This window comes from Oncorhynchus gorbuscha, linkage group LG18 (genome assembly GCF_021184085.1).
Source record: "Oncorhynchus gorbuscha isolate QuinsamMale2020 ecotype Even-year linkage group LG18, OgorEven_v1.0, whole genome shotgun sequence".
Taxonomy (NCBI): domain Eukaryota; kingdom Metazoa; phylum Chordata; class Actinopteri; order Salmoniformes; family Salmonidae; genus Oncorhynchus; species Oncorhynchus gorbuscha.
Window position 1 is genome coordinate 64,401,892 of NC_060190.1, and position 27,139 is coordinate 64,429,030.

At 46.0% G+C, this 27,139-nt stretch overlaps 1 protein-coding gene across 4 annotated transcripts; it reads right to left on the bottom strand.

Moving 5' to 3' along the window:
• Positions 1–27,139, bottom strand: LOC124003990 (inhibitor of nuclear factor kappa-B kinase subunit epsilon-like). Of its 4 annotated transcripts, XM_046312705.1 has the most exons (22): positions 26,981–27,139; positions 26,684–26,750; positions 25,019–25,137; positions 22,035–22,172; positions 21,742–21,871; positions 21,455–21,636; positions 20,978–21,138; positions 20,674–20,784; positions 12,763–12,942; positions 12,443–12,639; positions 9,963–10,021; positions 9,705–9,796; positions 9,515–9,616; positions 5,592–5,649; positions 5,353–5,465; positions 5,137–5,213; positions 4,907–4,946; positions 4,730–4,831; positions 2,118–2,214; positions 1,760–1,854; positions 1,479–1,550; positions 1–188 (listed from the first exon to the last, which is right to left on the bottom strand). In XM_046312705.1, exons 3-22 carry the CDS (start codon positions 25,118–25,120, stop codon positions 125–127), a joined length of 2,172 nt encoding a protein of 723 aa, XP_046168661.1. In that variant the 5' UTR covers positions 25,121–25,137; positions 26,684–26,750; positions 26,981–27,139; the 3' UTR covers positions 1–124. The 4 variants fall into 4 exon arrangements, with proteins under 4 accessions (XP_046168661.1, XP_046168663.1, XP_046168660.1 ...); XM_046312707.1 differs by lacking the exon at positions 26,684–26,750 and having other exon boundaries at positions 21,784–21,871; XM_046312704.1 differs by lacking the exon at positions 26,684–26,750.

Consider the following 27,139-nt stretch of genomic DNA (forward strand, 5'->3'; position numbering starts at 1 on the left):
CTGTCTATCTGTCTGTTCATCTGTCTGTTCATCTGTCTGTTCATCTGTCTGTTCGTCCGTCCGTCCGTCCGTCTGTCTGACTGTTAATCTGTCTGTCTGAGTGTGTGTGTGTGTGGTTGTCTGGTCACAGTCCGATGGGTCTGGGTAGATCAGGCTCCAGCATAGTTGCAGAGGTTACAGCTCCCAGACTGCAGAAGAGAAAGATTCAGGTCTTAATAAAGCGTGTCCCATAAGGGCACCCTATTCCCTTTATAGTTCACAAGGTTGGGCCCTGGTCAAAAGTAGTGCACTATATAGGGAATAGGGCTCTGGTCTAAAGTAGTGCACTATATAGGGAATAGGGCTCTGGTCTAAAGTAGTGCACTATATAGGGAATAGGGCTCTGGTCTAAAGTAGTGCACTATATAGGGAATAGGGCTCTGGTCTAAAGTAGTGCACTATATAGGGAATAGGGCTCTGGTCTAAAGTAGTGCACTATATAGGGAATAGGGCTCTGGTCTAAAGTAGTGCACTATATAGGGAATAGGGCTCTGGTCTAAAGTAGTGCACTATATAGGGAATAGGGCTCTGGTCTAAAGTAGTGCACTATATAGGGAATAGGGCTCTGGTCTAAAGTAGTGCACTATATAGGGAATAGGGCTCTGGTCTAAAGTAGTGCACTATATAGGGAATAGGGCTCTGGTCTAAAGTAGTGCACTATATAGGGAATAGGGCTCTGGTCTAAAGTAGTGCACTATATAGGGAATAGGGCTCTGGTCTAAAGTAGTGCACTATATAGGGAATAGGGCTCTGGTCTAAAGTAGTGCACTATATAGGGAATAGGGCTCTGGTCTAAAGTAGTGCACTATATAGGGAATAGGGCTCTGGTCTAAAGTAGTGCACTATATAGGGAATAGGGCTCTGGTCTAAAGTAGTGCACTATATAGGGAATAGGGCTCTGGTCTAAAGTAGTGCACTATATAGGGAATAGGGTGCCATTTGAGACATATTTTGGGACATAATCAATGCTACAGTTTGTCCTTCAGATAAAACACTTGAGGGGCCAACTGTGTGAGATTTGGCACTGATAGGAGGTTAGGGTTATAGTTAGAATTAAGGGTTAGAGTTTAAGGTTAGGTGATTAGAGGTTAGGAGGTTAAGGTTAGAGGTTAGGAGATAAGGGCTAGAAGATCAGAGGTTAAGGTTAGGTTAGAAGGTTGGAGATTAGGAAAGTAAGGTTAGAGGTTAGGAGACTAGAGGTTAGGAGGATAAGGGCTAAGGTTAGGGGCTAAGGTTAGGGGGTTAGAGGTTAACGTTAGGAGGTTAGAGGTTAGGATTAGGGGCTAAGGTTAGGAGGTTAGGGGCTAAAGTTAGGAAATTAGTGTTAGGGGCTAAGGTTAAGATTAGGAGGTTAGGGGCTAATATTAGGAGGTTAGGAACTAAGGTTAGGGGCAAAGGTTAGGGTTTTGGGATAAGGTTAGGAGGTTAATGCCACTGACCTCTCAATGATGTTGTTGTTGGATTGCAACTCTCTCACCACTATCTCCATCTCCTCCTTTAGCTGTTGCATCCTGGACACACACCGATTAAACACAGGGGTTTACACACACATGCAGCCAAGCACATCTCACACACACACACACATCTCACACACACACACACACACACACACACACACACACACACACACACACACACACACACACACACACACACACACACACACACACACACACACACACACACACACACACACACACACACACACACACACACACACCTGAGGACCATGTGGTCCTTGTCCCTGGGTGTGGCCTCCTGACCCCCTGGGCCTGTCTGTCCTGGCTGGACTCTGAGCAGGACTCTGTCCAGGCACTGAGGAGAGCACAGCAGGACAATGGTCAGTGTTATCTTTAAAGCTGCTTATTGGTGTAGGGTTGATGCTAGAGCTTAGAGGTCAAAGGTTAACAATTTTTTCAATCAATATCTTGTTTTTAATAAAATAAAAAAATATTGTTAAACAATTATTATAGTCAGTTCTTAATTATTATATAGTTATTATATTTCTCTATATCAATATATTGTTTTAATATTTGTATTTATTTATTATTAAACAATTGTTATAGTTCAGGGAAAACCTTGTTCTGGCGCTCCTCACACATCTCCAGGTCCCCCATCAGCCCTTGGGAGAAATTGCCAAAGTCTGACAGCCTGCATTGCATCTCACGGAGAACACTGAAAACACACAAATAAAGAACACTGAAAACACACACATAAAGAACACTGAAAACACACAAATAAAGAACACTGACAACACACAAATAAAGAACACTGACAACACACACATGAACACTGACAACACACACATGAACACTGACAACACACAAATAAAGAACACTGACAACACACAAATAAAGAACACTGACAACACACACGAACACTGACAACACACACATGAACACTGACAACACACAAATAAAGAACACTGACAACACACACATGAACACTGACAACACACACACGAACACTGACAACACACACGAACACTGACAACACACACATGAACACTGACAACACACAAATAAAGAACACTGAAAACACACAAATAAAGAACACTGACAACACACAAATAAAGAACACTAACAACACACAAATAAAGAACACTGACAACACACAAATAAAGAACACTGACAACACACAAATGAACACTGACAACACACACATGAAGAACACTAACAACACACAAATAAAGAACACTGACAACACATAAATAAAGAACACTGACAACACACACATGAACACTGACAACACACAAATAAAGAACACTGACAACACACAAATAAAGAACACTGACAACACCCACATGAAGAACACTAACACACACAAAGAACACTGACAACACACAAATAAATAACACTGACAACACACAAATAAATAACACTGACAACACACAAATAAAGAACACTGACAACACACAAATAGAGAACACTGACAACACACACATGAACACTGACAACACACACATGAACACTGACAACACACAAATAAAGAACACTAACAACACACAAATAAAGAACACTGACAACACACAAATAAAGAACACTGACAACACACACATGAACACTGACAACACACAAATAAAGAACACTGACAACACACAAATAAAGAACACTGACAACATACACAGGAACACTGACAACACACAAATAAAGAACACTAACAACACACAAATAAAGAACACTGACAACACACAAATAAAGAACACTGACAACACACAAATAAATAACACTGACAACACACCAATAAAGAACACTGACAACACACAAATAAAGAACACTGACAACACACAAATAAAGAACACTGACAACACACAAATAAAGAACACTGACAACACACAAATAAAGAACACTGACAACACACAAATAAAGAACACTGACAACACACAAATAAAGAACACTGACAACACACAAATAAATAACACTGACAACACACAAATAAATAACACAAATAAATAACACTGACAACACACAAATAAAGAACACTGACAACACACAAATAAAGAACACTGACAACACACAAATAAAGAACACTGACAACACACAAATAAAGAACACTGACAACACACAAACAAAGAACACTGACAACACACAAATAAAGAACACTGACAACACACAAATAAATAACACTGACAACACACAAATAAATAACACTGACAACACACAAACAAAGAACACTGACAACACACAAATAAAGAACACTGACAACACACAAATAAATAACACTGACAACACACAAATAAATAACACTGACAACACACAAACAAAGAACACTGACAACACACAAATAAATAACACTGACAACACACAAACAAAGAACACTGACAACACACAAATAAAGAACATTAACACACAAAGAGAGAACACTGACAACACACAAATAAAGAACACTGACAACACACAAATAAAGAACACTGACAACACACAAATAAAGAACACTGACAACACACAAATAAAGAACACTGACAACACACAAATAAAGAACACTGACAACACACAAATAAATACACTGACAACACACAAATAAAGAACACTGACAACACTCACATGAAGAACACTAACACACACAAATAAAGAACACTGACAACACTCACATGAAGAACACTAACACACACAAATAAATAACACTGACAACACACAAATAAAGAACACTGACAACACACAAATAAATAACACTGACAACACACAAATAAATAACACTGACAACACACAAACAAAGAACACTGACAACACACAAATAAAGAACATTAACACACAAAGAGAGAACACTGACAACACACAAATAAAGAACACTGACAACACACAAATAAAGAACACTGACAACACACAAATAAAGAACACTGACAACACACAAATAAAGAACACTGACAACACACAAATAAAGAACACTGACAACACACAAATAAAGAACACTGACAACACACAAATAAAGAACACTGACAACACACAAATAAAGAACACTGACAACACACAAAGAGAGAACACTGACAACACACAAATAAAGAACACTGACAACACACAAAGAGAGAACACTGACAACACACAAATAAAGAACACTGACAACACACAAATAAAGAACACTGACAACACACAAATAAAGAACATTAACACACAAAGAGAGAACACTGACAACACAACAGTGTGAGGAGCGAGTTGATATCACTAAAAGGTGTGTGTATGTGTGTGTGTCAAACCTGCTCCAGGTCGATGCAGAGTCCAGCAGGTCTCGATATTTCTGTAGACATTCCTCTCTAAACAGAACCTTCACACGCTTTATATGGGACGACAGGTGGATCCTAGCCGAGACAGAGAGGGATATGATACACACACACACACCACATTTATCTCAGAAACAATGCTGACATACTCACTTCTCAAACTTGTGTATCTGCTCATCATTGTAGGCAAGCTCTAGAACAATCACAAGGGAGACATTTATTAAACACTCAAAACACAGGAGGCACATGTTAGACACACACACACACACACACACACACACACACACACACACACACACACACACACACACACACACACACACACACACACACACACACACACACACACACACACACACACACACACACACACACACACACACTTCCAGTCAGTCGGTCCTTGCGGTACTGTTGGTGGATGGCCATGATCTTCTCCAGGAGGAACTCCATCTTCTGGATGCTGTAGAGGTGAGGGGTCAGAGTTCACACCAGATGCCATTTTAACCCCAACTATGTACACTGCAACCCCTTGGCCCCGAGCCCTTGTAGAGATGTGAATAAAGATGGAACAGGCATAAACATGATGAAGAAAGTCTCACCTGTTGTCCTCAGCCAGATTCTCAGAGTGTTTGGCCAGTTCTACATGCATGTGTTCTAGACGGGTCTGGAATTCCCGGATCGCTCCGGCGTACACTGGCAGGTTCTCCCTGATCTACATGGAGTGAACAAGGACAAACAACACCAGCCCAAACCTCAAGAGACAGCCACAGCCAGTGTCAAGGATCCTCCCTCCCACCCAACACCCTTCCCCAGTCAGTTTCAACAGCATTTCTCTCACCAGTCGCAGCTTCTTGCTGTCGTCAGTGGAGTCTGGGGCTTGCAGGGGGAACTCTCTTCTGCAAGAAGAGAGGATGAGAGGACAGGAGGGAGGGTGAGAGGTGAGGATGAGGAGGACAGGGGGGAGGGTGAGAGGTGAGGATGAGGAGGACAGGGGGGAGGGTGAGAGGAGGACATGAGGGAGGGAGGGTGAGAGTATGAGAGGTGGACAGGAGGGAGGGAGGGTGAGAGGTGGACAGGAGGGAGGGAGGGTGAGAGGTGGACAGGAGGGAGGGAGGGTGAGAGGTGGACAGGAGGGAGGGAGGGAGGGAGACAGGAGGGAGGGAGGGTGAGAGGTGGACAGGAGGGAGGGAGGGTGAGAGGTGGACAAGAGGGAGGGAGGGTGAGAGGTGGACAAGAGGGAGGGAGGGTGAGAGGAGGACAGGAGGGTGAGAGGAGGACATGAGGGAGGGTGAGAGGTGGACATGAGGGAGGGAGGGTGAGAGGAGGACAAGAGGGAGGGTGAGAGGAGGACAGGAGGGAGGGAGGGTGAGAGGAGGACAGGAGGGAGGGTGAGAGGAGGACAGGAGGGAGGGAGGGTGAGAGGAGGACAGGAGGGAGGGAGGGTGAGAGGAGGACAGGAGGGAGGGGGGTGAGAGGAGGACATGAGGGAGGGTGAGAGGTGGACATGAGGGAGGGTGAGAGGTGGACATGAGGGAGGGTGAGAGGTGGATAGGAGGGAGGGAGGGTGAGAGGAGGACAGGAGGGAGGGAGGGTGAGAGGAGGACAGGAGGGAGGGGGGGTGAGAGGAGGACATGAGGGAGGGTGAGAGGTGGACATGAGGGAGGGTGAGAGGTGGATAGGAGGGAGGGAGGGTGAGAGGTGGACAAGAGGGAGGAAGGGTGAGAGGTGGACAGGAGGGAGGGAGGGTGAGAGGTGGACAGGAGGGAGGAAGGGTGAGAGGAGGATGAGGGAGGGAGGAAGGGTGAGAGGAGGACATGAGGGAGGGTGAGAGGAGGACATGAGGGAGGGTGAGAGGTGGACATGAGGGAGGGAGGGTGAGAGGAGGACAAGAGGGAGGGTGAGAGGAGGACAGGAGGGAGGGAGGGTGAGAGGAGGACAGGAGGGAGGGGGGGGTGAGAGGAGGACAGGAGGGAGGGTGAGAGGTGGACATGAGGGAGGGTGAGAGGTGGATAGGAGGGAGGCAGGGTGAGAGGAGGACAGGAGGGAGGGAGGGTGAGAGGAGGACAGGAGGGAGGGAGGGTGAGAGGAGGACAGGAGGGAGGGGGGATGAGAGGAGGACATGAGGGAGGGTGAGAGGTGGACATGAGGGAGGGTGAGAGGTGGATAGGAGGGAGGGAGGGTGAGAGGTGGACAAGAGGAAGGAAGGGTGAGAGGTGGACAGGAGGGAGGGAGGGTGAGAGGTGGACAGGAGGGAGGAAGGGTGAGAGGTGGACAGGAGGGAGGAAAGGTGAGAGGAGGATGAGGGAGGGAGGGAGGGTGAGAGGAGGACATGAGGGAGGGAGGGTGTGAGGAGAGGATGAGACCAGGACATGAGGGAGGGAGGGTAGGAGGAGGACATGAGGGAGGGAGGGTGAGAGGAGGACATGAGGGAGGGAGGGAGGGTGAGAGGAGGACATGAGGGAGGGTGAGAGGTGGACATGAGGGAGGGAGGGTGAGAGGAGGACAAGAGGGAGGGTGAGAGGAGGACAGGAGGGAGGGAGGGTGAGAGGAGGACAGGAGGGAGGGGGGTGAGAGGAGGACATGAGGGAGGGTGAGAGGGGGACATGAGGGAGGGTGAGAGGTGGATAGGAGGGAGGGAGGGGTGAGAGGAGGACAGGAGGGAGGGAGGGTGAGAGGAGGACAGGAGGGAGGGGGTATGAAAGGAGGACATGAGGGAGGGTGAGAGGTGGACATGAGGGAGGGTGAGAGGTGGATAGGAGGGAGGGAGGGTGAGAGGTGGACAGGAGGGAGGAAGGGTGAGAGGTGGACAGGAGGGAGGAAAGGTGAGAGGAGGATGAGGGAGGGAGGGAGGGAGGGTGAGAGGAGGACATGAGGGAGGGAGGGTGAGAGGTGGACAGGAGGGAGGAAGGGTGAGAGGTGGACAGGAGGGAGGGAGGGTGAGAGGTGGACAGGAGGGAGGAAGGGTGAGAGGTGGACAGGAGGGAGGAAAGGTGAGAGGAGGATGAGGGAGGGAGGGAGGGTGAGAGGAGGACATGAGGGAGGGAGGGTGTGAGGAGAGGATGAGACCAGGACATGAGGGAGGGAGGGTAGGAGGAGGACATGAGGGAGGGAGGGTGAGAGGAGGACATGAGGGAGGGAGGGTGAGAGGAGGACATGAGGGAGGGAGGGTGAGAGGAGGACATGAGGGAGGGAGAAGGACATGAGGGAGAGAGGGTGAGAGGTGGATATGAGGGAGAGAGGGTGCGAGGATGAGAGGAGGACAGGAGGGAGGGAGGGTGAGAGGAGGACAGGAGGGAGGGAGGGTGAGAGGAGGACAGGAGGGAGGGTGAGAGGTGGACATGAGGGAAGGGAGAAGGACATGAGGGAGGGTGAGAGGAGGACAGGAGGGAGGGCGGGTGAGAGGAGGACAGGAGGGAGGGAGGGTGAGAGGAGGACATGAGGGAGGGAGGGTGAGAGGTGGACAGGAGGGAGAGAGGGTGAGAGGAGGACATGAGGGAGGGAGGGTGAGAGGGGGACATGAGGGAGGGAGAAGGACATGAGGGAGGGAGGGTGAGAGGATGAGAGGAGGACAGCAGGGAGGGAGGGTGAGAGGTGGACAGGAGGGAGGGAGGGTGAGAGGTGGACAGGAGGGAGGGTGAGAGGTGGACAGGAGGGAGGGTGAGAGGTGGACAGGAGGGAGAGTGAGAGGAGGACAGGTGGGAGGGAGGGTGAGAGGAGGGAGGGAGTGAGGGTGAGAGGTGGACAGGAGGAAGGAGGGTGAGAGGTGGACAGGAGGAAGGAGGGTGAGAGGTGGACAGGAGGGAGGGTGAGAGGAGGACAGGAGGGAGGGTGAGAGGAGGACAGGTGGGAGGGAGGGTGAGAGGAGGACAGGATGGAGGGTGAGAGGAGCACAGGAGGGAGGGAGGGTGAGAGGTAGACAGGAGGGAGGGTGGGTGAGAGGAGGACATGAGGGAGGAAATGAGGGAGAGGAGGACATGAGGAAGGGTGAGAGGTGGACAGGAGGGGGAGGGAGGGTGAGAGGTGGACAGGAGGGAGGGTGAGAGGAGGACAGGAGGGAGGGTGAGAGGAGGACAGAATGGAGGGTGAGAGGGAGCACAGGAGGGAGGCAGGGTGAGAGGTAGACAGGAGGGAGGGTGAGAGGTGGACAGGAGGGAGGGTGAGAGGTGAGGAAGACAGGAGGGAGGGTGAGAGGTAGACAGGAGGGAGGGTGAGAGGTAGACAGGAGGGAGGGTGGGTGAGAGGAGGACATGAGGAGGGAGGGGGAGGAGGGAGGGTGAGAGGTGAGGAAGACAGGAGGGAGGGTGAGAGGAGGACAGAATGGAGGGTGAGAGGAGCACAGGAGGGAGGGAGGGTGAGAGGTAGACAGGAGGGAGGGTGAGAGGTGGACAGGAGGGAGGGTGAGAGGTGAGGAAGACAGGAGGGAGGGAGGGTGAGAGGTAGACAGGAGGGAGGGTGAGAGGTGGACAGGAGGGAGGGTGAGAGGTGAGGAAGACAGGAGGGAGGTTGAGAGGTAGACAGGAGGGAGGGTGAGAGGTGAGGAAGACAGGAGGGAGGGTGAGAGGTAGACAGGAGGGAGGGTGGGTGAGAGGAGGACATGAGGGAGGGAGGGTGAGAGGTGAGGAAGACAGGAGGGAGGGTGAGAGGTGAATTAAAGTAAAGATACAACTGGTTTTAAGTATTCACTGCTCACAATTTGACAATGACTGAGATTGTAAGTATTTTGTATGTTGGCGTGTGTATGTGGTCTTGTCGGTCACTCACAGGGTGTGTAGTCTGTGCTCAGAACTGAGGCAGGAGTGCAGTCTCATGTTGACCATGCTGATAGTCAGCAGCGAGTCACCACACTCCCTACCCACCTTCTCCCTGGGTAGACAGAGAGGGGAGAGCATGGGTCATGGCAGATCGAAGGGATGTTGCTGGTTTGTTCTCACGGTGTGTGTGTGGGTCTCACATGTAGCTGTAGTATCCATGTAGGAACAGTTCTCTGTGTGTGTGTAAGGAACGCACTATCCTCAGGTACTGATAGACCACTCCTACTATCAACTAGACAGAGGAGAATGGGAGAGAGGGAAGAAAAGAGGGGGGTGAGTAAAGAGACTGATTCACTACATAGAAAAACACAACCATCAACAGACCATTCAGCTGAGAGTTTTAAATGTCTCTTCCAGTGGGTTACACAGTGCTGGATCCCATGTCATGACTAACTTACCTTGGAGAAAGAATAGTCTGCCATAATGTCAAACCGGGATGGGATGTTGGGCATCTCAGCTACAGAGGACAAAACACACATCATTTATAGTTTATTAAATCAATAACAATACCCATTGACACCGAGTGTACATAACATTAAGGACAGCTTCAGAACAACCTCAATTCGTTGGGGAATAGTCTACAAGGTGCCAATAGCGTTCCACAGGGATGCTACCATACCCCATGTAATTGTAATAACAGGAACTCAAGTTCTTTTGTTCATCCGAACTAGAATACCTCACAATCAAATGCCGACCGTATTATCTCCCAAGATAATTATCTTTGGTCATTGTCACAGCCATGTATATCCCCCTCAAGCCAATACCATGACGGCCCTCAAGGAGCTTCACTGGACTTTATGCAAACTGGAAACCAAATATCCTGAGGCCACATTTATTGTAGCTGGGAATTTCAACAAAACAAATGTGAGGAAAAGGCTTCCTAAATCCTATCAGCATAGCGACTGTAGCACTCGCGCCAGAAAAACACTCAACCATTACTACTCCAACTTCCGGGATGCATACAAGGCCCTCCCCCGCCCTCCTTTCGGCAAATCTGACCATGACTCCAATTTTCCCCCCTTCCTATAGGCAGAAACTCAAATAGGAAGTACCCATGCTAAGGACTATTCAAGGAATCCATTCTTCAAGATTGTTTTGATCACGTGGACTGGGATATGTTCCGGGTATCTTCAGAGAATAATATTGACGTGTCAAACGAGACGGTGACTGAGTTTATCAGGAAGTGTATAGGATATATTGTACCCACTGTGTCTATTAAAACCTAACCTAACCAGAAACCGTGGCTAGATAGCAGCATTCGTGCTAAACTGAAAGTGCGAACCACCGCATTTAACCATGGCAATGGTGACTGGGAATATGGTAGAATACAAACAGAGCGGTCATTCCCTCCGTAAGGCAATCTAACAGGCAAAACATCAGTATAGAGACAAAGTGGAGTCGCAATTCAATGGCTAAGACACGTGACAGGGTCTACAGACAATCATGGACTACAAATGGAAAACCAGCAACGTCGCGGACACCGACATCTTGATCCCAGACAAGCTTAACATGTTCTTTGTCCGCTTTGAGGATAACACAGTGCCACCGACGTGGCCCGCTACCAAGGACTGAGGGCTCTCCTTCTCCGTGGCTGATGTGAGTAAGACATTTAAACGTGTTAACCCTCGCAAGGTGTGTTTACGGACATATTCCATCTCTCCCTATCCCAGTCTGCTGTCCCCACATGCTTAATGATGGCCACCATTGTTCCTGTTCTCAAGAAAGCTAAGGTAACTGAACTAAATGACTATCACACTGCCCTATCCCATCTGGACAAGAGGAATACCTATGTACGAATGCTGTTCATTGACTAAAACTCAGCATTCAACACCATAGCTCATCATTAGCTTGAGACCCTGGGTCTGAACCCTGCCCTGTGCAATTGAGTCCTGGACTTCCTGATGGGCCGTCCCCCAGGTCGTGAAGGTAGGAAACAACACCTACACTTCGCTGATCCTCAACACTGGGGCCCCACAAGGGTGCGTGCTCAGCCCCCTCCTGTAGATAAAAAGATAATCAAGGACAACAACCACCCGAGCCACTGCCTGTTCACCCCGCTATCATCCAGAAGGCGAGGTCAGTACAGGTTCTTAAATGGAGCTCTTAAATGGAGCTTCTCCAACATAATTCAGGTAGAATCAGGAATTCCCCAGGGCAGCTGTTTAGGGCCCTTACTTTTTTCAAAGCCGGAACCGAGAGACTGAAAAACAGCTGCTATCTTAAGGCCATCAGACTGTTAAACAGCCATCACTAACTCAGAGGCTGCTATCTACATACAGACTTGAAATCATTGGCCACTTTAATAAATGGATCACTTGTCACTTTAATAATGCCACTTTAATCATGTTTACATATCTTGCATTACTTGTCTTATATGTATATACAGTATTCTATACTATTCTACTGTTTCTCAGACTATGCCGCTCTGACATTGCTCGTCCATATATTTATACATTCTTAATCCCATTCCTTTACTTAGATTTGTGTGTATTAGGTATTTGTGGTGTATTGTTAGATTTTAATTGTTAGATATTGCAGCACTGTCAGAACTAGAAGCACAAGCATTTCACTACACCCGCAATAACATCTGCTAAACACGTGTATGTGACAAATAAAATTTGATTTGATTTCATAGGTACTTAAATATTTTGTCTTGACCATTCACTCTCTGAATGGCACACACACACAATCCATATCTCAATTGTCTCAAGGCTTAAACATCCTTCTTTAACCTGTCTGCTCCCCTTCATCTACACTGATTGACGTGGATTTAACAAGTGACATCAATAAGGGATCATAGATATCACCTGGATTCACCTGGTCAGTTTATGTCATGGAAAGAGAAGGTATTCTTAATGTTTATGTGTGTGTGTCTTACGTTCTCTAAAGGGGAGGCCAGCGTGTGTCTCTGGAGTGCGACTAAGCAGAAGTAGCGGCTGGGAGGGCGAGGTGGAGGGGAAGTTGACCACCTTCATAGAGCCCTTCAGGGTAAGGTCATGTCCCAGGAACAGGAAGTGCTGTTGCTCCAGCCCCACCCCTGTCTGAGACGCTACTTCCTCACAGAAGATGGCCGCCCTGGTGAGCGAGACGGGAGAGGTGGTGGGAAGGGGGCAGGGTGGATGTAGGTCAAAACAGGTGTGTGTGTGAGTATAGACTGGCAAGTTTGTGTGTGTATGTGTGTGTGCGTATTTGACTCACGTGTTGTAGTGGGGAATGTAGAAGCGGTGAGCTGTGGCCTGTTGCAGGGAGAACAGATAGACCGAGACTCTCTGTAGTATCTCTGTGGTGGCAGAAAAGAACTGGTCGAATGTCCAACACTTCTCCTGGTCTGCCTCCAGTATCCCAGCTAACACTGGGACTAGCTGACACCTCAGACCCCTATACAAAAGAGAGTGAAAGAGAGAGAGTTAAACTGCAACTTCAGATACACTCATTAAAGGCGCTATGACAAGTCTCTCTTGGCTGAGAGTTGAGGAAAGACTGACACCTTGTTTTAATAAGAAACAATGTGTTGGAAATTCCAAATTGTTTGCATAGTCAACTTACACACAGTACTGACACACACACTTACCCCACCAGACATGACGCCAGGAGCCTTTTCACAGTCCGCAGATCCAGAACAAATTCAAGGTAACAATATAAAACTGTGACACAGAGCCACACTATAAAACTGTGATACAGAGCCATGAGTACATGGAACTCCCTTCCATTTTATATAGCGCAAGTGAACAGCAAACCTGGTTTCAAAAAACAAATAAAGCAGGGCCCTTACTTTTTTCAATATTTACTAATGACATGCCACTGGCTTTGAGAAAAGTCTGTGTGTCTATGTACAGTTGAAGTCGGAAGTTTACATACATCTTAGCCAAATACATTTCAACTCAGTTTTTCACAATTCCTGACATTTAATCTTAGTAGAAAGTCCCTGTCTTAGGTCAGTTAGGATCACCACTTTATTTTAGGAATGTGAAATGTCAGAATAATAGTAGAGAGAATTATTTATTTCAGTTTTATTTATTTCTTGTTAACATTAGAAGCCTACTCCCTAAGTTTGTTTTACTCACTGCTTTAGCACACTCTGCCAACCCGGATGTCTTAGTCGTGTCTGAATCCTGGCTTAGGAAAACCACCAAAAACCCTGAAATCTCCATTGCTAACTATATACTATATACTTTTTCCGCCAAGATAGAACTGCCAAAGGGGGCAGTGTTGCAATCAACTGCAAAGATAGATAGCCTGCAGAGTTCTGTATTACTATGTCTGGACCCAAACAATTTGAGCTTCTACTTCTAAAAATTCACCTTTCCAGAAACAAGTCTTTCACTGTTGCCGCTTGCTATAGACCTCCCTCTGCCCCCAGCTGTGCCCTCGATACCATATGTGATTTGATTGCACCCCATCTATCTTCTGAGCTCGTGCTACTAGGTGACCTAAACTGGGACATGCTTAACACCCCGGCCATCTTACAAACTAAGCTTGATGCCCTCAATCTCACACAAATTATCAATGAACCTACCAGGTACAACCCCAAATCAGTAAACACGGGCACCGTCATAGTCATAGTCATCCTAACTAATTCGCCCTCCAAATACACCTCTGCTGTTTTCAATCAAGATCTCAGCGATCACTGCCTCATTGCCTGCATCCGTAATGGGTCTGTGACCAAACGACCACCCATCATCACTGTCAAACGCTCCCTGAAACACTTCTGCGAGCAGGCCTTTCTAATCGACCTGGCCGGGGTATCCTGGAATGACATTGACCTCATCCCGTCAGTAGATGATGCCTGGCTATTCTTTAAAAGTGCCTTCCTCACCATCTTAAATAAGCATGCCCCTCTCAAAAAATTTAGAACTAGGAATAGATATAGTCCTTGGTTCACTCCAGACCTGTCTGCCCTTGACCAGCACAAAAACAACAACGTTCTGCATTAGCATCGAATAGCCCCCGTGATATGCAACTTTTCAGGGAAGTTAGGAACAAATATACACAGGCAGTTAGAAAAGCTAAGGCAAGCTTTTTCAAACAGAAATATGCATCCTGTAGTACTAACTCAAAAAAGTTATGGGACACTGTAAAGTCCATGGAGAATAAGAACACCTCCTCCCAGCTGCCCACTGCTCTGAGGCTAGGAAACACTGTCACCACCGATAAATCCACTATAATTGAGAATTTCAATAAGCATTTCTCTACAGCTGGCCATGCTTTCCACATGGCTACCCCTACACCGGTCAACTGCTCGGCACCCTCCACAGGAACCCACCAAAGTCCCCACCATTTCACCTTTACCCAAATCCAGATAGCTGATGTTCTGAAAGAGCTGCAAAATCTGGACCCCTACAAATCAGCCGGGCTAGACAATCTGGACCCTCTCTTTCTAAAATTATCTGCAGAAATTGTTGCAACCACTATTACTAGCCTGTTCAACCACTCTTTCTGAGATTCCCAAAGATTGGTCATCCCACTCTTCAAAGGGGGTGACACTCTGACCCCAACTGCTACAGACCTATATCTATCCTACCCTGTCTTTCTAAGGTCTTCGAAAGCCAAGTTAACAAACAGATTACTGACCATTTCAAATCCCACCATACCTTCTCCGCTATGCAATCTGGTTTCAGAGCTGGTCATGGGTGCACCTCAGTCACGCTCAAGGTTCTAAATGACATCATAACCGCCATCGATAAGAGACATTACTGTGCAGCCGTATTCATCAACCTGGCCAAGGCTTTCGACTCTGTCAATCACAACATTCTTATTGGCAGACTCGTCAGCCTTGGTTTCTCAAATGATTGCCTCGCCTGGCTTACCAACTATTTCTCTGATAGAGTTCAGTGTGTAAAATCGGAGGACTGTTGTCCGGACCTCTGACAGTCTCTACGGGTGTGCCACAGGGTTCAATTCTCAGATCGACTCTCTTTTCTGTATACATCAATGATGTTGCTCTTGCTGCTGGTGATTCTCTGATCCACCTCTACGCAGACGACACCATTCTGTATACTTCTGGCCGTGGGTGAACAGGGAGTACAGGAGAGGGCTCAGAACGCACCCTTGTGGGGCCCCGTGTTGAGGATCAGCGGGGAGGAGATGTTGTTGCCTACCCTCACCACCTGGGGGCGGCCCATCAGGAAGTCCAGTACCCAGTTGCACAGGGTGGGGTCGAGACCCAGGGTCTCGAGCTTGATGACGAGCTTGGAGGGTACTATGGTGTTGAATGCCGAGCTGTAGTCGATGAACAGCATTCTCACATAGGTATTCCTGTTGTCCAGGTGGGTTAGGGCAGTGTGCAGTGTGGTTGAGATTGCGTCGTCTGTGGACCTATTTGGGCGGTAAGCAAATTGGAGTGGGTCTAGGGTGTCAGGTAGGGTGGAGGTGATATGGTCCTTGACTAGTCTCTCAAAGCACTTCATGATGACGGAAGTGAGTGCTACGGGGCGGTAGTCGTTTAGCTCAGTTACCTTAGCTTTCTTGGGAACAGGAACAATGGTGGCCCTCTTGAAGCATGTGGGAACAGCAGACTGGGATAGGGATTGATTGAATATGTCCGTAAACACACCGGCCAGCTGGTCTGCGCATGCTCTGAGGGCGCGGCTGGGGATGCCGTCTGGGCCTGCAGCCCTGCGAGGGTTAACACGTTTAAATGTCTTACTCACCTCGGCTGCAGTGAAGGAGAGACCGCATGTTTTCGTTGCAGGCCGTGTCAGTGGCACTGTATTGTCCTCAAAGCGGGCAAAAAAGTTATTTAGTCTGCCTGGGAGCAAGACATCCTGGTCCGTGACTGGGCTGGGTTTCTTCTTGTAGTCCGTGATTGACTGTAGACCCTGCCACATGCCTCTTGTGTCTGAGCTGTTGAATTGAGATTCTACTTTGTCTCTGTACTGACGCTTAGCTTGTTTAATAGCCTTGGAGGGAATAGCTGCATTGTTTATATTCGGTCATGTTACCAGACACCTTGCCCTGATTAAAATCAGTGGTTCGCGCTTTCAGTTTCACACGAATGCTGCCATCAATCCACAGTGTCTGGTTAGGGAATGTTTTTATCGTTGCTATGGGAACGACATCTTCAACGCACGTTCTAATGAACTCGCACACCGAATCAGCGTATTCGTCAATATTTTTATCTGACGCAATACGAAACATGTCCCAGTCCACGTGATGGAAGCAGTCTTGGAGTGTGGAATCAGCTTGGTCGGACCAGCGTTGGACAGACCTCAGCGTGGGAGCCTCTTGTTTAAGTTTCTGTCTGTAGGCAGGGATCAACAAAATGGAGTCGTGGTCAGCTTTTCCGAAAGGGGGGCGGGGCAGGGCCTTATATGCGTCGAGGAAGTTAGAGTAACAATGATCCAAGGTTTTACCACCCCTGGTTGCGCAATCGATATGCTGATAAAATTTAGGGAGTCTTGTTTTCAGATTAGCTTTGTTAAAATCCCAATTTTTCAGTTTTTGATTTGTTAAAAAAGTTTTAAATATCCAATAAATGTTGTTCCACTTCATGATTGTGTCCCACTTGTTGTTGTTTCTTCACAAAAAAATACAGTTTTATATCTTTATGTTTGAAGCCTGAAATGTGGCAAAAGGTCGAAAAGTTCAAGGGGGCCGAATACTTTCGCAAGGCACTGTATATCTCACTGGTCATCCCCAAAGCCAAATCCTCCTTTGGTCATCTTTCCTTCCAGTTCTCTGCTGCCCATGACTGGAACGAATTGCAATAAAATATCTGAAACTGGAGACTCACATCTCCCTCACTAGCTTTAAGCACCAGCTGTCAGAGCAGCTTACAGATCACTGCACATGTACATAGCCCATCTGTAAACAGCCCATATATCTACCTACCTCATCCCCATACTGGTATTTATTTATTTTGCTCCTTTGCACCCCAGTATTTCTACCTGCACATTCATCTTCTGCCGATCTACCATTCCAGTGTTTAATTGCTATATTGTAATTACTTGGCCACCATGGCCTATTTATTTCCTTAACTTACCTCATTTGCACTCACTGTATATATACTTTTTGTTTTCTTTTGTTCTACTGTATTATTGACTGTATGTTTTGTTTATTCCATGTGTAACTCTGTGTTGTTGTATGTGTCAAATTGCTACGCTTTATCTTGGCAAGGTCGCAGTTGCAAATGAGAACTTGTTCTCAACTAGCCTACCTGGCTAAAAAATTCATCACATTCCCAGTGGGTCAGAAGTTTACATACACTCAATTAGTATTTGGTAGTATTGCCTTTAAATTGTTTAATTTGGGTCAAATGTTTCGGGGAGCCTTCCACAAGGCTACCCAAAATTTTGGCCCATTCCTCTTGACAGAGCTGGTGTAAATTAATCAGGTTTGTAGGTCTCCTTGCTCGCACATGCTTTTTCAGTTCTGCCCACAAATTTTCTATAGGATTGAGGTCATGGGATGGCCCCTCCAATACCTTGACTTTGCTGTCCTTAAGCCATTTGGCCACAACTTGGAAGTATGCTTGCATTGTCCATTTAGAAGACCCATTTGCGACCAAGCTTTAACTTCCTGACTGATGTCTTGAGATGTTGCTTCAATATATCCACATAATTTTCCTTCCTCATGATGCCATCTATTTTGTGAAGAGCACCAGTCCCTCCTGCAGCAAAGCACCCCCACAACATGATGCTGCCACCCCCGTGCTTCACAGTTGGGATGGTGTTCTTCGGATTGCAAGTCTCCCCATTTTCCTCCAAACATGACGATGGTCATTATGGCCAAAAAGTTATATTTTTGTTTCATCAGACCAGAGGATATTTCTCAAAAAGGTACGATCTTTGTCCCCATGTGCAGTTGCAAAACATAGTCTGGCTTTTTTTATGGCGGTTTTGGAGCAGTGGCTTCTTCCTTGCTGAGCGGCCTTTCAGGTTATGTCGATATAGGACTCGTTTTACTGTGGATATAGATACTTTTGTACCGGTTTTCTCCAGCATCTTCACAAGGTCCTTTGCTGTTGTTCTGGGATTGATATGAACTTTTCACACCTAAGTACGTTAATCTCTAGGAGACAGAACGCGTCTCCTTCCTGAGCGGTATGACGACTGCGTGGTCCCATGGGGTTTATACTTGCGCACTATTATTTGTACAGATGAACGCGGTACCTTCAGGCGTTTGGAAATTGCTCCCAAGGATGAGCCAGACTTGTGGAGGTCTACAATGTTTTTTCTGAGGTCTTGGCTGATTTCTTTTGATTTTCCCATGATGTCAAGCAAAGAGGCACTGAGTTTGAAGGTAGGCCTTGAAATACATCCACAGGTACACCTCCAATTGACTCAAATGATGTCAATTAGCCTATCAGAAGCTTCCAAAGCCATGACATCATTTTCTGGAATTTTCCAAGCTGTTTAAATGCACAGTCAACTTAGTGTATGTAAACTTCTGACGACTGGAATTGTGATACAGTGAAATAATCTGTCTGTAAACAATTGTTGGAAAAATTACTTGTATCATACACAAAGTAGATGTCCCAACCGACTTGCCAAAACTATAGTTTGTTTAAAAGAAAACTGTGGAGTGTTTGAAAAACTAGTTTTAATGACCTAAGTGTATGTAAACTTCCAACTTCAAATGTATGACTCAACATTATACATGTCAGCTACTGCAGCGACTGAAATGACTCAACACTATACATGTCAGCTACTGCAGCGACTGAAATGACTCAACACTATACATGTCAGCTACTGCAGCGACTGAAATGACTCAACACTATACATGTCAGCTACTGCAGCGACTGAAATGACTGCAACACTATACATGTCAGCTACTGCAGCGACTGAAATGACTCAACACTATACATGTCAGCTACTGCAGCGACTGAAATGACTGCAACACTTAACAAAGAGCTACAATTAGTTTCAGAATGGGTGGCAAGGACTAAGTTAGTTCTAAATAAATAAAAAACTAAAAGCATTGTATTTGGGACAAATCATTCACTAAACCCTAAACCTCTACTAAATCTTGTAATGAATCATGTGGAAATGGAGCAAGTTTACACCCCCTGCTATACACCCCCTGCTTTACACACATACATAAGGATTTTGTGTTGTAGATATGTGGTTGTAGAGTAGGGGTCTGAGGGCACACAATGTGTTGTGAAAATATGTATTGTAATGTTTTAAAAATGGTATAAACTGCCTTCATTTTGCCTTGGCAGCAGATAATGGGGATCCATAATAAATACAAATAAAGGGGTCAGTTGTCCAACTGAATCCATTCAGCTGAAACGTGTCTTCCGCATTTAGCACAACCTCTGAATCAGAGAGGTGTGTGGGGCTGCCTTAATCGACATCCACGTCTTCAGCATCCGGGGAACAGTGGGTTAACTGCCTCGTTCAGGGGAACAGTGGGTTAACTGCCTCGTTCAGGGGAACAGTAGGTTAACTGCCTCGTTCAGGGGAACAGTGGGTTAACTGCCTCGTTCAGGGGAACAGTGGGTTAACTGCCTTGTTCAGGGGAACAGTGGGTTAACTGCCTTGTTCAGGGGAACAGTGGGTTAACTGCCTTGTTCAGGGGAACAGTGGGTTAACTGCCTTGTTCAGGGGAACAGAGGGTTAACTGCCTTGTTCAGGGGAACAGAGGGTTAACTGCCTTGTTCAGGGGAACAGAGGGTTAACTGCCTTGTTCAGGGGAACAGTGGGTTAACTGCCTTGTTCAGGGGAACAGAGGGTTAACTGCCTTGTTCAGGGGAACAGTGGGTTAACTGCCTTGTTCAGGGGAACAGTGGGTTAATTGCCTTGTTCAGGGGAACAGTGGGTTAACTGCCTTGTTCAGGGGAACAGAGGGTTAACTGCCTTGTTCAGGGGAACAGAGGGTTAACTGCCTTGTTCAGGGGAACAGAGGGTTAACTGCCTTGTTCAGGGGCAGAACGACAGATTTTTATCTTGTCAGCTTGGGGATTTGATCCAGTAACCTTTAAGTTACTGACCCAACGCTCTAACCACTAGGCTACGTGCCACCCCTCAAATACACACACACTACATGTTAATGTTTTGAAATGTTTGTAAATGGTAAAGTCTTTTGTCTGTAATATGTCGGACCCCAGTAAGACTAGCTGTCTCTATTGGCGTTGGCTAATGGGGATCCTAACACAAAGGTACTGACTTTGAGAGCAGGCAGCTGTTTGGTAGCTGGTAGCTCCACTCTATAAGTCCGTCGTTGACCTTCTGAACTCCAGCAATGGCCCCTACTGGCTTCTCTTTGGTGATCTTAAACCTGCACGTCACAGACAGGGGAAGAGGGGGAGCAGAGAGAGGAGAAGACTTTATTTTACACTCCTATTTCAGCTGTTGCTGTGTTTGTTTAGACTAATCCCAAAGAAATAAAAGAGCAATTATTAGACCATTTCAACATAGTAATTACATGCACACTTACTGTTGTATCTATGAAACACACCACAGAGACTTACATGGTGGGTTTGTTCCTGCGGGGTCCTCCGTAGGGTGTGAAGGGTAAAGAACCGGCGGCAGCGTGGTAAAACGTCACTCCAATACTCCACAGGTCAACACTCACACCATAGGCCTTGTGCTGGGGCCTACGCAGTACTGCACGCTCATACATGTCTGGGTGCTACACACACACACACACACACACACACACACACACACACACACACACACACACACACACACACACACACACACACACACACACACACACACACACACACACACACACACACACACACACAGAGAGAGAGAGAGAGAGAAGGTCAATAACACACACCATAGCCTGCCATAACTTATGTTATCTGCTGAGGCACATGAAACACTGCAGGCTCATACATCCCAGAAAACATTCAATCTCCCCTCCCTCTCCATACCCTCCTTGTCTTCTCTCCACCACTACCTCTCCTCTCTACTCCTCTCCTATCCCTCTCTCTCACCAGGTATTCCTCTGTTCCGTAGATGGAGACAAACTTCTCTTCATTGTGTAGTTCTCTGGCCGCTCCGAAGTCTGTTAGCTTATAGACGGACCTCCCGTCCTCTCCCACCTGACGCATGATGTTCCCAGGCTTAATGTCCCGGTGCACCACCCCCTTCTCACGCAGATGGTTCATCCCTTGCACTAGAAGAAATAGGAGGAATGGTTCATTCCATTAATTGGGGGGGACGATGACTAACTTCTCCCCTCATCCCCAGGCCCCTAACCACTCTACCCCTCCTCACACACCCACACACTGTAGTACTATGAGGAACTCTGTCTCATGCAGACCGAAGGTGTTCTCTGGCTCTTCCAGCAGACTGAGCAGACTGCCTCCTGAACAATACTCCATCACCAACACCTTTTGTTTATTGCTCAGCTAGAGAGAAAGAGAGACAGAGAGAGTTAATACATAAATACAAGGGAGAGTTGAAACGGCAGACTATATACAGACTAATATAAGTCTTCTCCTCACTCATTATCTCCTCCCCCTTCCCGTCCCAACTCTCCCCTCTCCCGTCCTTAACTCGTCTCCTCCTCACCTCCTCCACAGAGAAGAGCTTGACGATGTTGTTGTGGTCGAGTCTCCTGAGCATTTCAAACTCTCTCATCTGAACCTCGTACGGACGGCTGTAGCTCAAATGGTTAAACACCTTCACCGCAACCTGCTCCCCTGTCCTCTACACACGGACACACACACAGTTATAAAAAGTTATAGTTATCATCTTTTTTTGTCGTATGACATTGTTATGTAGTTGTCATAAGTTTACAGTGTTACCATTGGGCTCCATGATAGACAAGCTAGGTTATCACAGTGAAGAAATGTTCCGTGTAAGAAGTAGCCTACACCTCAAAGTTTAGATGTGGATGACATCTCATTCACTCTGAAGTTTTTGATCTAGTTAGATTTTTCTTTGATGTACTGAATTGGTGTGTGTGGGCGTATGCTGATGTGCGTAACAATGTAGCTTGTGGGGAGGTGCTGACGCGTATAATGGTATATAGCGTTGTTGGGATCACCTTGGGGTCATGATAGGGGCTGTACCGAATGTTTGATGTATTATAATAATTGATTATGCTTATGTTGTATTAATAGAAGGGGAAGGGTTATAAGACCCCTCCCCCTTACATTTATAGGGTTCTAGACTACAGGTTAATAATATATATACATTATAAAGTTTAATATTTTTCCACAGTACTTTTCTAGTCTCTGCTTCTTATGAAAACAGTCTGAGAGATGTGTCAAAGAGATGCAGAGACACAGAACTCTGCAGGGGAGTGAAAGAGATAAGAGACTTTGTAGGCATGGGCTTGGTCTCATGAGTAGAAGGTAATGACATTGGCAGTGACATCACTAAGGATTGACTGCAAGCATAATAAAACAACTGGGACCCTTTCATATTTTGCAGAACTTAATCAGAAACATGCGTGCTATGTTCCTGTTGTCAACTTCTGTATGCAATTGCATTAATAAATGAATGATTGATTTACTTAAAGATATTGTCTGAATGCTAATTTCACCAATGAGCCAATGATTGACAAGGAACAAGGGACGAACCCCAACAGCGTATATCAGGTTCAGTGATTCTCAATGTTGACCCTGGGAACCAACTGTCTGTGCCCGATGTGGCTCTGAGCATCACTTTGGCATTTAGCCAGTGGCGATTTTAGCATGTAAGTCTTGGTGGTGGTGGGGGGGGAGGGGTGAGGTTTTATATGCATGCCAGCAAAAACACTACACAACACTAAACAATAGATTCATTGCACTATGAAGGCACAAACGGTGCCCACAAATTGTGATGGCCTACATAAAGTTGGCCTGACAGCTGAGCTTTCCTTTCAGCAACATGGAGTGAATCTTTACCACTGCTACACCTGGCTATCAGCAGAGCCTTGTCTGGCAGAGAAACAGTTCATTCAGGCTCATTTACTGCCTTTAAAAAACATAGCTGATATGACTGACTTGCTTAAACACATGTGGTTTCTACTGACAATTGAGGTGTACAAACTATGATATAAGGGGACGACGAGCGGATAAGAGGCACTCCATCATTTAGATTAAGACATGAATGAGAGAGTTAGGGCAGACTTAGTCCATATAACTATTTGTTCGTCGCCAGACCCACTGGCTCCAGGTCATCTATAACTCTATGCTAGGTAAAGCTCCGCCTTATCTCAGTTCACTGGTCACGATAACAACACCTCATTTGGCCACCTTACCTTCCAGTTCTTTGCTGCCAGTGACTGGAACGAATTGTAAAGATCGCTGAAGTTGGAGACTTTCATTTCCCTCACCAACTTTAAACATCAACTATCTGAGCAGCTAACCGATCGCTGCAGCTGTACATAGTCCATCTGTAAATAGCCCACCCAATCTACCTACCTCATCCCCATACTGTTTTTATTTTATTTACTTTTCTGCTCTTTTGCACACCAGTATCTCTACCTGCATATCATCATCTGCTCATTTATCACTCCAGTGTTAATCTGCTAAATTGGAACTACTTGCTCCTATTGCCTATTATTGCCTACCTCCTCATGCCTTTTGTACACACTGTATATAGACTTTCTATTTTCTACTGTGTCATTGACTTGTTTATTGTGTTATTGGCTTGTTTATTGTTTATTCCATGTGTAACTCTGTGTTGCTGTCTGTGTCACACTGCTTTGCTTTATCTTGGCCAGGTCACAGTTGTAAATGAGAACTTGTTCTCAACTAGCCTACTTAAATAAAGGTGAAATAAAAATATAAAAAACACTTGTGTGTATTAGGTCGTTGTTGTGAAATTGTTAGATTACTTGTTAGATATTACTGCCTAGTCGGAACTAGAAGCACAAGCATTTCACTACACTCGCATTAACATCTGCTAACCATGTGTATGTGACAAATACAATTTGATTTGATTTGACACTGTGATGCAGTGCCTTAGACTACTGAGCCACTCGGGAGGCCCTGGATGGGCACTTTTAATGTAAGTCTATGGCAGCACCGAAGGGGCTTGAATTTTCAAGCTCTACCCATATAATTTCCAGTGACCTAGAGTTCCCATGAGTGACAGAACACTGAGCCAATCATGGCACAACTAGAGAACATTACCTACCCCTACGCGTCGTATTTACCGCTGGCTGCCCCACCACCACAGAAAGCACTGAGCTACGGTGAAACACCTGCATTTTGGAGTTGCCTTACTCAAGAAAGCAAAAAATTGATTGTATGTCAATCACCACCTTCCGGAGACACCTGAAACCCCACCTCTTTAAGGAATACCTAGGATAGGATAAGTATTCCCTCTTCCCCCCCTTTAAGATTTAGATGCACTATTGTAAAGTGACTGTTCCACTGGATGTCATAAGGTGAATGCACCAATTTGTAAGTCGCTCTGGATAAGAGCATCTGCTAAATGACTTAAATGTAAATGTAAATGTTTATTAACCCAATTATGATTATTATTATTTTTTTGCTAAACAGCTCGGCCCCACTGCACCTAGCTCACAACAATCTTATTTTTGTAAGGGTGAGTCCTACCTTGTTGCGGGCCTTGTAGACACTGGCTGTGGCCCCCTGACCAAGCACATCTCCCAAAGACCACAGGTAGTTGGCTGTGCTCGCAGTCATCCTCTCTGTCATCTACAGCCTGGAGAAGTCTGATTGGTTGCAGTAGGGAACATACAGAAGGCCATGAGTCAAGAACTGAAACATACCTTCTATTCAGAATAAAAACGATTCACAGGATGTTGGTGTGGAATGGAGAGTCAAGGGGTGGGGTTCATATAAAGTCAGAGGTAATGTGGACTTCTCTCTGGTCAGAAAGGTAAACAAGAAGGGGTGGGGTTCATATAAAGTAGGAGGTAATGTGGACTCTTCTCTCTGGTCAGAAAGGTAAACAACAAGGGGTGGGGTTCATATAAAGTCAGAGGTAATGTGGACTTCTCTCTGGTCAGAAAGGTAAACAACAAGGGGTGGGGTTCATATAAAGTCAGAGGTAATGTGGACTTCTCTCTGGTCAGAAAGGTAAACAACAAGGGGTGGGGTTCATATAAAGTCAGAGGTAATGTGGACTTCTCTCTGGTCAGAAAAGTAAACAACAAGGGGTGGGGTTCATATAAAGTCAGAGGTAATGTGGACTCTTCTCTCTGGTCAGAAAGGTAAACAACAAGGGGTGGGGTTCATATAAAGTCAGAGGTAATGTGGACTTCTCTCTGGTCAGAAAAGTAAACAACAAGGGGTGGGGTTCATATAAAGTCAGAGGTAATGTGGACTCTTCTCTCTGGTCAGAAAGGTAAACAACAAGGGGTGGGGTTCATATAAAGTATATATGTATATATATATGTATATATGTATATATATATATGTATATATGTATATATATATATATATATATGTATATATATATGTAACGGATGTGAAACGGCTAGCTTAGTTAGCGGTGTGCGCTAAATAGCGTTTCAATCGGTTACGTCACTTGCTCTGAGACCTTGGAAGTAGTAGTTCCCCTTGCTCTGCAAGGGCCGCGGCTTTTGTGGAGCGATGGGTAACGATGCTTCGTGGGTGACTGTTGTTGATGTGTGCAGAAGGTCCCTGGTTCGTGCCCGGGTATGGGCGAGGGGACGGTTTAAAATTATACTGTTACATTGATGCTGTTGACCCGGATTACTGGTTGCTGTGGAAAAAGGAGGAAGATCAAAAGGGGGGTGAGTGTAACGGATGTGAAACGGCTAGCTTAGTTAGCGGTGTGCGCTAAATAGCGTTTCAATCGGTTACGTCACTTGCTCTGAGACCTTGAAGTAGTAGTTCCCCTTGCTCTGCAAGGGCCGCGGCTTTTGTGGAGCGATGGGTAACGATGCTTCGTGGGTGACTGTTGTTGATGTGTGCAGAAGGTCCCTGGTTCGTGCCCGGGTATGGGCGAGGGGACGGTTTAAAATTATACTGTTACATATATATATGTATATATATATATTATATATATATATATATATATTATATACATATATATATATATAGGTATGTTTATGTATGTATATCGATAGATATATTTAACCCCAAAATATATGGGGGATTGGAAATACAGACGATTACATTGAAGGAAGCAATAATCTATCTGCAATACTAAAGCTGATCCACCCACTAAAAAAGAGAGAGAAAAAAGAAGTTCAAGTTCCCAAAATGTGAAGTGAATAGATAATAGGCTACCTGTAGATACATTCCACTGTCCCTGATCATACGGTCTATGGTAGGGCCTATCGATGTTGATACACATCTGTTGAAAACGAAGATAAACACTGTAATGTCCTGGACAGCTGAGATCAGTGAGGTGTTGTGAGGTGTTGTGAGGTACACTCCCTGGGCTTTGTGACAGGGTTTAGTCATAAAAAAAATAGATTTACTACACATTACTAAAGACAATGTGTGTGTTTAAAAACGGATAGGGGAACAAACTTGCCAAAACTTAAGTTCAAGGTTCGATGTTTTGAATAAAAGGTAACCTACCTGTCTCGTTTTTCGTCACAGGGACAAATTTGAACTCTTTGCATCCACAATCTGCTACATTTCGCTGATGTTTCCCGAAAAAACAGATGGCAACCTCACCTATTCTCCGTCACTGAACCGGGTAATCATGGAAGATTTCGGCGGAAATGCAACTGCAGT

Bases quoted from the DNA above. Each gene is read 5' to 3' on its own strand.
- LOC124003990 (XM_046312704.1), bottom strand. From the start codon at position 25,120: ATGACAGAGAGGATGACTGCGAGCACAGCCAACTACCTGTGGTCTTTG. The intron at 22,173-25,018 runs GTAGGACTCACC...GTCCGTGTGTAG, and splicing joins TCTACAAGGCCCGCAACAAG to AGGACAGGGGAGCAGGTTGC. The intron at 189-1,478 runs GTCAGTGGCATT...TCTCTTCTGCAG, and splicing joins AACAACAACATCATTGAGAG to TCTGGGAGCTGTAACCTCTG.